This window comes from Parasteatoda tepidariorum, chromosome 5 (genome assembly GCF_982258835.1).
Source record: "Parasteatoda tepidariorum strain Cologne lab strain chromosome 5, Ptep-v5.0, whole genome shotgun sequence".
Taxonomy (NCBI): domain Eukaryota; kingdom Metazoa; phylum Arthropoda; class Arachnida; order Araneae; family Theridiidae; genus Parasteatoda; species Parasteatoda tepidariorum.
This window is the reverse complement of record NC_141759.1, coordinates 8,099,059-8,112,517: the sequence shown is the minus strand read 5'-3', so window position 1 is coordinate 8,112,517 and position 13,459 is coordinate 8,099,059. Positions and strand designations below refer to the sequence as shown.

At 27.4% G+C, this 13,459-nt stretch overlaps 1 protein-coding gene across 1 annotated transcript in view; it reads right to left on the bottom strand.

The window, feature by feature from the left end:
• Nucleotides 1–8,535: 8,535 nt before the first annotated feature.
• Nucleotides 8,536–13,459, bottom strand: part of LOC107442534 (uncharacterized) — a 95,008-nt gene continuing 90,084 nt past the window's right edge. Inside the window, exon 20 of the mRNA XM_087163387.1 lies at nt 8,536–8,689. Within this exon, the coding sequence (XP_087019513.1) occupies nt 8,673–8,689 (17 nt within the window). The 3' untranslated portion in view covers nt 8,536–8,672. The remainder of the gene's footprint in view (nt 8,690–13,459) is intronic.

Below are 13,459 nucleotides of genomic sequence, written 5' to 3'. Positions count from 1 at the left end.
CAAGCGTTATTATGTGTTTAACCTTTTCCAGGGGGCTGTGACAGCAGTTGTCACATCTGAACTTGGGTTCCACTGGTGGGCATGTGACACTTTCAGCGTAGGAATAGGGGAAGGAAACTCCACCGCAGTTAAGACAGAGGATCAAATTACAGGGGGATGTGTTTTATTGTTTTAGTCTATACGAGAGGTCTCACCTTTTTAAGTTAAGGGGAGAAAAGTTTCTTTACTTTTCCCACCTACTTTGAAACATCTATTCCAAGTTCGGGTACTTGCTTGTTTGTATGGCGTTTTCTTAAGTTTTTTTTAGTCAGTATAAAAGTTGCTATTTTTTTGTATAAATTTTTTTGTTCAAGTTTAGGCCATTTTTTGAAAAAAATAATTTTTTTATTACAAATTTAATTCAACGAATATTTTCAAAAGTACATAAAAAATATGGAATATCGAGAATCGAAAAGCATTCTTTTAAGTGAATTAACTCAAATTGAAATAAAATGTAAAAGCAATATATTTTACAGAAACTTAAATAAATAAAGCTTTTTTAGGTTCTGTTTTAATTTCGTTTTATAAAATCAGCTAACGGAATTTTAAAATTTTGATTATAATTGCTGAATTTTTTGTGAAATTTTTTTTTGAAATAAAAGTTTTAAAAGTAATTCCTATTTATTTACATCGCATAAAATATGACCCTCATCTAATATTTTACTATGAAGAATACGTTTTTTGTATTTATTTAATATAATAAACATTACTTTTTCCTACAACAATAATTTTAAAATATCATTGTCTTCGTTATTCAAAACAAGAAATTAAATAAAAGTATCAAGAAAAATTCTTATTATTTACATAACATATGGTATGATTCTTAAGAAATATTTTACTATGAAGAATGCATATTTTGTATAGATTTAATATAATAAACATTACTTTTTCCTTCAACAATAATTTCAAAATATCAGTATCTTCGTTATTCAAAACAAGAATTTTAATAAAAGTTTACATTTCCTATTTATTAAACATATAATATGACCCTCAACTAATATTTTACTATGAAGAATACATTTTTTGTATATATTTAACATAATAAACATTACTTTTTCCTACAACAATAATTTCAAAATATCAATATCTTCGTTATTCAAAACAAGAATTGAAATAAAAGTTTTAAAGCAAATTCTTATTATTTACATAACATATAATATGAGCCTTAAGAAATATTTTACTATGAAGAATGCATATTTTGTATATATTTAATATAATAAACATTACTTTTTCCTACAATAATTTCCAAAATATCAATATCTTCGTTATTCAAAACAGGAATTTTAATAAAAGTTTTAAATACATTTCCTATTTATTAACATAACATATAATATGACTCTTAAGAAATATTTTACTATGAAGAATGCATATTTTATATATATAATATATAATAAACTTTCCTTTTTCTACAACAATAATTTCCGAAATATCAATATCTTCGTTATTCAAAACAGGAATTTTAATAAAAGTTTTAAAAACATTTCCTATTTATTAACATAACATATAATATGACCCTCAACTAATATTTTACTATGAAGAATACATTTTTTGTATATATTTAATATAATAAACATAACTTTTTACCACAACAATAATTTACAAAATATCAATCTCTTCCTTATTCAAAACAAGAATTAAAATAAAAGTTTAAAAAAAAAATTCCTATTATTTACATAACATGTAATATGTCGCTTAAGTAATAATTTACAACGAAGAAAGCATTTTTTGTATATATTTAATGTAATAAACAATACTTTTTACCACAACAATAATTTCAAAATATCAATATCTTCGTTATTCAAAGCAAGAATTGAAATAAAAGTTTTAAAAAAAATTCTTATTATTTACATGACAGATAATATGATCCTTAAATAATAATTTACAATGAAGAATGCATGTTTTGTATATATTGAATATAATAATCATAACTTTTTTCTACAACAATAATTTCAAAATATCAATGTCTTCGTTATTCAAAACAAGAATTTAAATAAAAGTTTAAAAAAAATTCCTATTTATTCACATAACATATTAGATATGACTCAACTAATATTTCACTATGAAGAATATATTATTTGTGTATATTTAATAAAATGAACATTACTTTTTACTGAAAAAATAATTCTAATATATCAATGACTTCGTTATTCAAAACAGGAATTGAAATTAAAGTTTACACAGAAAATGATTTTCAAATATTTTTTTGAATTTAGAGAATATATGCGAAGCAGGGAACAAATAGCTTATAGTATTAAAAAAATTTCAGAAATTTTTTTTCAATGCTGAATTTATAGACAAATTTTAAAATTTCAAAGAATTTAAAAAATAAAACTGAAATAAGGAATAACATTTTTTTGCAAAAATCGTAAAATATATTACTAAAATACTACTATTACAACTTCTTGCAAACTATAAAATGAATATTTTGAATTTAAATTTAAATGTATATCATACAGAATTTAATGTTAAACATGTCAACAACTTGTTGTTAAACATGTCAACATGTTCGGATTGTTCACATGTTAAACATGTGAACAATCCGAACTAAAAGTTGGAATGTAGAGTAAATGTTTCTACCACTTGGTAAGGGATCATAGAGATCATAGGTTTCTGGTGCTCTTCGAGTTATGCAAAAGCGCGGGAAATCTTCTTCGGTGGTATCATTGGTTTCAGCGTAAAAATGTGGGGGTAAAAAGACATTTCACATACCGACATCTTATAAAAAGTCCTATCTTCTTATTTACACACATTCCATCCATTAGCACGTATGACGCTTTTTCAACTTTTTATTGCTTTGTTTTCAAGCTTATCAACAAATAGCACATATCACACAAAAGCAATTTTTAGATATCTATAAATATTTATACTTAAAATCAATTAGTTAATTAAATGAAAATGATGAAAACAATTTGTTTTCTGTTCTGCTATTATTGCAATTCTTTATTTGCAACTTTTTCCTCAAAACAAAATTTGAATTATTAAGTCTAAATTTAAAATTTAATACAAATATTTAAATAGTTTTTAAAATTAATTTTCTCTATAATTGTTGCTATCTAATATATAATATACTCAAATTAATGTTTGTAATTTTAGTTACTTTGTTAAACATTTTACGTTTAATTTCAATCAAAAGTTTTTTACAAGAAGACTTTCAACCACATATTAATTTTTAAACTATTTAAAATGCAACTAGTCATTGTTTAGACTCAGTCACTGTCTTCATAAGTCTGTTACCAGTGAAGCGATTTAAGTCATATCCGATGCAAGAAAATTTAGGAAATTTAATTTGATATTAACTCTTTGACTTAATAATTTGATTTTAAACTTTTTCATCTATCGACTTATGAAAAATACCGGTCACTTCAATAAGTGATAAATAATTTTTATCTTTATTCATCAGATTAATTTATTTATTATTGTTATTATTATTGATAATAATAATAAAAAAGCGAGGTAAAAGATTATAAATCTGCCCTTACTCCCGGCTAATTTGAAAGATCCTTTCTTGCAGAAATCAAGGTCATTTCGATTGAAAATTATGTTATCAAATGAATTCGTTTATTTTATTATATATTTATTTTATTCGTTTATTTTTATTTATTTTAAGATTTCAAATTATAAACTATTGTTAATTATTTAAAAATAATGATACAGAATTTTTAAATTAATTTTCTAAATAGCATATAATAGTTTAAACAATTACTATAAAAAAAAATTTTTTTTGTGTTAAGCGAACTCTACATTTATAACACGTTTCTTAGCACCTTCGTCCCGTGAACTCTTGGTCAGAATCTAATATGCGTTCTAAAATTCTAACAATATTTTTCTTCAACTTCCTTTATATATTTTTGAAATAGTTTTTAAAACGCGAAAACTCATAAATATTTCAGTTGATATGCTTCAGTTGCAAATGATTAGCATATAACAATAGGATTCATTTCTTTTATTTTGTTGCAAATTTCATGAAAAGCAAGCACTTTATTGAAACTGCGTTACATATGTAATATTTTTTTTTTAAATTTTTTAAATATTTAAAAGAATATTTAAAAATATTATTCACAATTGACCTCAACTTACTTAACAACTAATAGATTTATAGAATTTTAATGTTCAAAACTTCAGCTTCACACTTATAAAAAGATTCAAAGCTGAGATACGAAAAGAATTTATAGAAACTATATTTAAAAGGTGAACTGTGAGTAGAGTGAAGGAAAAAAACATGAAAGCGGCCGCAAAAGTAAAATGGTTTCGAAAAAAAAAAGTTAAAAATAGCGTTTATGATTTCAATTTCGAAAACATAGAAAATATATTTTACATGTAAAATATTGTAAAATATTTATAATATATTTATAATATTTAAAATATATATACATGTAAAATATTTATAATGAATAATATTGATATTTATGATATTATAATTATAAGCCGTGAAGGCTCAGGGGATAGAGCGTTCGCCTTCCAATGAGGTGAACAGGGGTTTGATTCCGGCTAAGGCTGGTCGATACGAATTCCGCATCCGACTTGCACCGACCACAGTGCTGACGTGAAATTTCCTCAGTGGTAGACGGATCATGGGTAAGAATCCCCTTGCAGTCAGTCTAACCGTGTGAGGTTTTCGTGGTCTTCCTCTCCAAGCAACGAAAATGCGTTTTAGTTTCATCAGAAAGTCCTCCACGAAGGCAAATTTCTCCCAATACTTGATCCAGGAGTTCTCTTGTCCAAATGACAAGTCTACGGAATTGAACATTAGTAGTCGTAAACCCGAAAATTGGGTCGGCTGTTCAACGACGGTTATAAAATAAAAGGAAATTAACTAAATTAAGATCACGAAAAAGAACTGTTTGTGCACATAAAAATTGGTTCAAAGAAAAATCGATCTTACTCGCAAACAAAAATGGTTTTTCCTCATTTTTAACCAATTTCAATGCCTAGTAACTCTCAGGAAGAACAGATTTCACACTTAAAACATAGTAACCCTCAAATTGCAAGAGAGGACGATCTATCCGTTATTTATGTGAAAAATGGATATAAACTGAGCCTTCTTTTTTGGTCCTCAAAATTTCCGATGATTTTTAACTCATTAAAAGAGTATTTAGGATCACTGTACACCTCATTAGCTTTTTATTTTTTGAGTAAACTTACAAATAAACCAATCGTTTTAATATGGCATCAAAGAGCTTATAAAAAATAGATATAACTTTAAAAACTGATATAAATATCTCCAGCGAAATCAAACTGAAATTTTCAAAAACTGAATTACCTGTTGAAAAAGTATCCAAAAAAACAAAGTTTTTTTTTAGCTATTATTCAAATGAGTAATAATATTATTATATATTAAACAGTGAAATGTTTCATAATAATACGTTGAAAGTATTGATATAAAACAGTGAGCAATGACATACCACAATTACAATAATTTTAATTTAAATATATGATGAAAAATGTTTGATGGAACGAAAAAAAAAACTTTTTAAATAAGATTTAATAGAAATTAAAAAAATATAATAAAATTACTCAGAGGATGGAGATTTTAATTGTTAATATAGTTTAGAACAGAATATAGATATTGACTTTGTAATCATTAGTTTTCTTTATTTTTATTTGTCATAAACAGCACACACACGCACGCACACACACACACACACACACACAGATATATATATATGCGTGCATAATTTTTTTATAGCTAGCATAATGAAAAGTTTTCTAAAACTTTGATTAGGTTTATTTGTTTTTAGAATTTAAAACAATAAAATGAGAAAATTGTGACACACCACACTGATTCTGACTGTTTGGAAAACACTATAAATAGTCAACATGTGACATTTGGAATGTAGTTTTTTACGCTGAATTGTATAAAACCACCAAAGAAGTTTTCCCGCGCTTTTTTAGTTGACAAAAAAAGGGAATTCTCCACCAGTGGTATTTCTATTACCCTAACCGGGGTGGTGTAAAAGACAGCAAATGGTGTTTAGAATAACAGAGGGGGAATAAAACTCTCGGGGATGTTTAACACCCATCATTTGACTTGTTTTAGGGATTAGCGGTTCCCTTTCTTGAATTCATCCCCCAGTCTCAAAAAGCGCCCACCAGAAGATCTCCATTTCTTATTTTTGCGCCCACGTGAAAAGGTTAAAAGAAAGTGATCACTGATGGTTGCAGCGTAAGATAGGAGATGGGGTCTCGAAATGTCGTCTGTATACCTTTGAGTCGACAAATTGCCTTTTCGAATGAAAAGCAGGCTAGTACAACCACCTATTCTGATTCCAGACTAATCGATAAAAATACCTTATCAGTTATGTGGTCTTTTCTGATAGGGTTATTTGGAGTCTTCAATATACAGCACTTGACTCCAATCACTTTGCATCCAATCTAGAAGTTCATTGGTAAATTTTTTTTCGCACAGTCCGGTTCCCGGCTGTCAAGAGAATACACACCGTTGACCCGCTTGCATGCAGGCCACCCACATGAAGCCTATTTCGAATTGTTTAGTTTGGGACCCTTGGTCCTGTCACCAAAAGAGACTGCCTTTGAGCTAGCGTTGTATTGGCTGTTCTGTCTCGACTTGCTGTTAACTGGAGATTTCAATTATTATTTGATTGTGGTAAGACATGGACGACGTCAAACGCGCCCTCTTTTTAGGAATCAATTCCGCAGTCTTGCAATGACACTTTTTGCCACTTCAACGACTTCAGCTACACTTCCTTCTTATTTACCCGGATTCTAGTCTACCGATAATAAGGCAGACAATGACTTTTGGTAGATCACGTTGTCGTCACATTTGTAAGTAATTTTCCTCAAAATAATAGAGGGGAGGTTGAGTTTTACCTCTGAGATACGAAAGCTGCTTCTGCGAAGTCAAGATTTCTGCACTCACATCCCTTTCCTGTTTTTTGAAGTCAAAAACTTTTATTTGAGATTAAAATTTTCTTCAGTTGTTCTTGTTATACTTAAGATTGTGGGTATTTTATTTTGACCAAGTTATCAGAAGAAATATTTGTGTAATTTCGCTAAATTTATATGCCTCCCTAATGTTTTTAGCAGTTAAATTATTTGAAATTAGATGAAATAAAATTTAAAACATGAATATAAAAAGCACTACTTTTTTGATACCTTCTATAATCATGTTGTTACCAGAGATTTAGATGGTATTGGTAATTAACAGAAATTAATTGGCAGTATAAACTGAAAAACTTCCTTACTTTTGTACTTTGTTACAAATGTAGTTAACTGCATCTACCTTTTTAAATGTAGTGATTGCAAACTACTTTGGAATTAATAACTACTTCACTACTTTATGAAGACGATCTTTGCTAGAGATCTTAATTTACACCTATGTTCAAAATGGTTTGGTATAAGAAATTGTCTTACGTTAAACAATGAGGAATAATTAAGAATTATTTATTCATATTTACATGAGTCAGTTTGTTATTCCAAAAAAAAATTTTTTTCGAATTTGCTCATTTAATCTTTAAGTTTTTATGCCTTTTTCTACAGGAAATATTTAATCTAGGAAAGACGAAACTATCAAACTTGTTTAATGCACTTAATTTTTTAGATGAAATAAAGGGCATTTGACCAAATACTTGTTTAATGCCCTATATTTCCTCTAAGAAATTAAGTACATCAAAAATACGCTCCCTTCCTTTGAAATATCATAAATGTTTCAAAAGTGTGCATTCGTATGTGAAAGTTAAAAAGTGAAGTGATTAATTTTTTATATTATTAATTATCTATTTTCCGTAATCGTTCAATTATCGATATTATGACTAATTGACTATTTGTCGTAATGGCTAGTTTATACATTAGTTATACTTGATTTTAAATACGTAATTTCCATTAAAGTTCAGCTGCGGCCATCGGGTCATTTTCACTGCATCCATTGACGAACCCGCGAATATTTGTACCCATCAAATTCAAAACATTAGTTGACTTGCAGCCGTGTTACTATTCTTAATTTATATTAAAAGTAGTTGCCAAGAATCGCTACACACTACTGTTTTTTTTTGCAGCGCACTAACGTTACAAACTGCGAAGCAACTATAGTGGTTTCACTACAAGTAGTGCTGTACTTCCGACCACTGCATTTAATGATTTTTTTTTCTTTTAAATTGGCGGGGAAATAAAAACGAGATTAATTTTGAATAAATTTGTTTCATTTTGTTATCACTAAAAACATCACCGCATGATTATCAAGTTTCCTGATACAAATTTAAAAAACATTTTAAATCACTAGTGATAAAAGCTTTTACTATACCAATAATTCGAAGTTCAAGCGTAAACTTCACTATCTGTAGAAAAAAAATAACATAGTTAAACATTAATAATAAATTTTGTTTTTCCTCACATACATTTTACCCTGCACTTATAATATTTAATTCCAAGATTTCAATAACATCAAAATTTAAATATAAAATAAAATTTTTGCTCCTTTACTTACACGCAACAATAGTTACATATAAAGTTTTCTAATGAATATTATTAAGAACATTTGAAGTTACGATGTGAAGTTTATATGAATATATGGTAATGATATACAATAAATATGAAATCGAGATTATTTATCTTAAATGTTTCTTTTCTTCATACAAATGAAAGAAATGTGCATTTTCTTGTTTCCACAAATTCAATCTTCAATTCTCATAGGCTGCTGAAAATAGAATAAGACATTTAATTGACAAAATGTATAAACACTCTAAAGGCAGTAATTATTTACTTGTTTCGATATTTCTTATTTATTTATTTATTATTTAGTTTTTTATCGTTTCTGTTATTTATCATTTTGTTTATTTAGTATAAAAATTTAATTATAAAATAGAGTTCAATTAAATAGCTTATTTTGAAATAATTATAAGCAGCGATGAGATATAGTGATTAATGATACTGTGGCGTAACTACCACTACCAAAATTAAACATCAATTCCCTGGTATATAACTCATGCTAACTTGACTCAATCAACTCTATGGACATTATTCTAGGCGCCCACGGGCGCTATTTAAGATGAAGTAGAGGAGTGTCCGCTTCGCGGACAGGTACTACGTACACAACTTTAGTTTGAGTCTGAGCTATGCGAAGATAGCCCCCGAAAATGAGGAAAATAAAAAATTCAAACTGCATTCGTTTGACCATTTTTTGACCACAAATGACAACCCTTTAAATTTTTTTGACCACCCTTATTTTGGACATAATCCTGAAAATTAAATTCGGGGGCTAACTTCGCATTTTCACGCCAAATGAATAAAAATCAAATTTTTATATTGTATTCGTTTGACCACTTTTTGACCACAAATGACCACCCTTTAATTTTTTTTGACCACCCTTATTTTGGACACAATCCCAAGAATTAAATTCGGAGGCTAACTTCGCATTTTTTCGAAAAATATATAAAAATCCAATTTTTATATTGTATTCGTTTGACCACTTTTTGACCACAAATGACCACCCTTTAAATTTTTTTGACCACCCTTATTTTGGACATAATCCTGAAAATTAAATTCGGGGGCTAACTTCGCATTTTCACGCCAAATGAGTAAAAATAAAATTTTTATATTGTATTCGTTTGACCACTTTTTGACCACAAATGACCACCCTTTAATTTTTTTTGACCACCCTTATTTTGGACACAATCCCAAAAATTAAATTCGGAGGCTAACTTCGCATTTTTTCGAAAAATCTTTAAAAATCCAATTTCTGTATTGTATTCGTTTGACCACTTTTTGACCACAAATGACCACCCCTTAATTTTTTTTGACCACCCTTATTTTGGACATAATCCTGAAAATTAAATTCGGGGGCTAACTTCGCATTTTCACGCCAAATGAATAAAAATCAAATTTTTATATTGTATTCGTTTGACCACTTTTTGACCACAAATGACCACCCTTTAATTTTTTTTGACCACCCTTATTTTGGACATAATCTTAAAAATTAAATTCGGTGGCTAACTTCGCATTTTTTCAAAAAATTGATAAAAATCCAATTTTTATATTGTTTTTGTTTGACCACAAATGACCACCCTTTAATTTTTTTTGACCTCCCTTATTTTGGACACAATCCCAAAAATTAAATTCGGAGGCTAACTTCGCATTTTTTCAAAAAATAGATAAAAATCCAATTTTTGTATTGTTTTTGTTTGACCACCTTTTGACCACAAATGACCACCCTTTAATTTTTTTTTGACCACCCTTATTTTGGACATATTCCTAAAAATTAAATTCGGGGGCTAACTTCGCATTTTCATGAAAATAAATAAAAATCAAATTTTTATATTGTATTCGTTTGACCACTTTTTGACCACAAATGACCACCCTTTAATTTTTTTTGACCACCCTTATTTTGGACACAATCCCAAAAATTAAATTCGGGGGCTAACTTCGCATTTTTTCGAAAAATATATAAAAATCCAATTTTTATATTGTACTCGTTTGACCACAAATGACCACCCTTTAATTTTTTTTGACCACCCTTATTTTGGACATATTCCTAAAGATAAAACTGGCGTGAAGTTAGTCCTCAAAATTCAGGAAAATAACAAATTTCAACTGCACTCGTTCAACTCGTTCAACTGCACAACATTTTTGACTACAAATGACGACCTTGAAGTTTTTCCGACAATTCTTATTTCAGTCTTTCTTTTAGCGATATCAATATAATATATTTTAATTATAGCTGACATCTAAACGTAGTAATGATCAAAAACTTTTTCTTGCAATATAAAAATTTTAAAAATAAATTCCAAAATGTCTATGTACTTCAAATGCAATGATTATAATCCATAAAAACGAGGAATGCTAAAAACTATATGTATTAGTTTTGTTCACATTAATCGTATCTTTATTTTCTGCAATGTTATTTTAAAATTGTTTTACAAGTAGAAAAATAAAAGTTTAATAAGATGTAGTAAATCTAAAACATTTCTAAAACAATTATTAAGTAGTTATACTGTTTAAAAACATTTTTCTCAATAATGATATATAAAATTTAACATATTTCCTCTATAAAAGAGTAGAAATAGTTTCATAGCAATAAAGTTATTTTAGAAATCAACCATAACACCTTTTTCTCCAGTAGTGTATTAGCTCTCATCAATATTATATATATATAGATAGTAAATAGTTATTCTTCTCTAGCCATGGTACATAAAATTAGTTATATATTAAATTAGCATACAGTAACAAGTATTATTTAGCTTTACTATCTAAGAATTCTTCATTAGCATTTAGGCATTTTATTTTAAAAAACATTGATTTTTGTAAAATATAGAAATAATTATATACAAAATAGAAACACATATCTTATCACTATATTAAATTAAATTCTCAAATCTAAGAGTAGCTAAGAATTCTTCATTAGCATTTAGGCATTTTATTTTAAAAAACATTGATTTTTGTAAAATATAGAAATAATTATATACAAAATAGAAACACATATCTTATCACTATATTAAATTAAATTCTCAAATCTAAGAGTAGCTAAGAGTTCTTCATTAGCATTTAGGCATTTTATTTTTAAAAACATTGATTTTTGTAAAATATAGAAATAATTATATACAAAATAGAAACACATATCTTATCACTATATTAAATTAAATTCTCAAATCTAAGAGTAGCTAAGAGTTCTTCATTAGCATTTAGGCATTTTATTTTTAAAAACATTGATTTTTGTAAAATATAGAAATAATTATATACAAAATAGAAACACATATCTTATCACTATATTAAATTACATTCTCAAACTGACATAACTTTAATTTATGCAAAAACAATGGAGAAAACAATTTCAAACAAACTGCACAAAACTTACCAATACTATTTACAATCGGGTCTTAATCATTATTAGAATTTTAGCAATTACAAATAGAAAGGTATTTTTTTCACAATGTTGTAACCAAATAAATGTGTTAAATAATTACTCTAATACAAGTAAGAACATATGTAAAGTATGTACAAATGAAATGAGATAAAGACAGATTGTTAAAAGCACTAAAAAAAACATAAAATAGAAGTAAATCCAATCGTGTATTAACACATTTTTCAAAAGGTATTCTTTCATGAATCATTTCGTTACTATTTTAACAATTGAACAATTCGAAGTCTCGTAGACCCATTGAAATTTAAGTTTCAGAAAAGACAAATATTTTAATATTTATAATTTAATATCAAAACTTTCTTTTTCGTATTTTACAATTTAAATAATTTTCAATTGTTAAGAAAGCGAACACCTTGAAATCTTTTGATCTTATGATCAAATTGAAAATCCGATCAAATGATCATTAGCTATTAAGAAAATATGTTTTCTTTCTGTGCACTACATTAAACAACTACTTATGAAAAATTCGAACAGTATTTAAAAAGATTAATTCGACTAATCTTCATAATTTGTATAGACCAAAATATGTGGATTAATTTTTTTATTTAATGAATCATTTAAAAGTTTACGTTCACCTAGCATATCATCTCGTATTTCCCAGGAATTCCGTATTCGTCTGCAAAAGGAAATATAATGTCCTATTGAATTGTGTTCGATTGGTCCCATATACTGTACGAATCCAGCTAATATATACTGCTGTTTCTGAATCAATATTTTTTCTGGTATATCTTGAAGTACCGTCTGTTCATTGTGATGTTGGCGAAACTGTTGAACAATTTCTGACATTTCAGTTTTTTATCCAAGAAATATTGTTCCACAAAGGTTTCAATGTACTCTTTCAAACATAGCTCAATAATTTCATCATAAGGAATTTCAATCAAAGTATAATCTTTCTTCAAAATTCCACAGTGAGGACACATGCCAGTTTCGATTGCTGATGGAGTTACTTTAAACAACTGATTTATAATTGATCCAATATTAATTGCGCAGTTTAAAATACTGCAGTTATCGCTATTTATTATATTCATTAAAATTAGAGCTCTATCTTTGTAGAAATTTCTTGTAAAACCAGCTGTTGCATAATTTTTTATGAATGAAAATATTTGTTCATCATTATTGATATCATTTAATTTTAAAAAATAATGCCTGTTATCCATGTAAGCTGTAGACATTATTTCCACTATGGAATCAAATGCACATGTATTTCGAATTTCCATTAATCTTGTCCCAATATATACAGCAGACTGAATGTTACCATTCCTTATAATAGAATTTTGTTTTTTTTCTGATGGGTCGATTATGTATGAAAGATATTTCTGGACAAGGTGTTAGGTATTTCCCTCTTTTTTTATTATTTTGCTTTAGTGAAATTTTTAAGTTTTCTTCATCTGCATTCGTATTATTGGAATGGCCACATTTTTCTAAAACGGTTTTTTCGCAATAAGTATCCAATAGTTGAAGCTTATTTCAAAAACTTAAAAACAACTGTCTTAGATGGATATGGCAGTATACTTCGAGCTGACAAATTTTTTGTAAAGCATATGAGTTCTA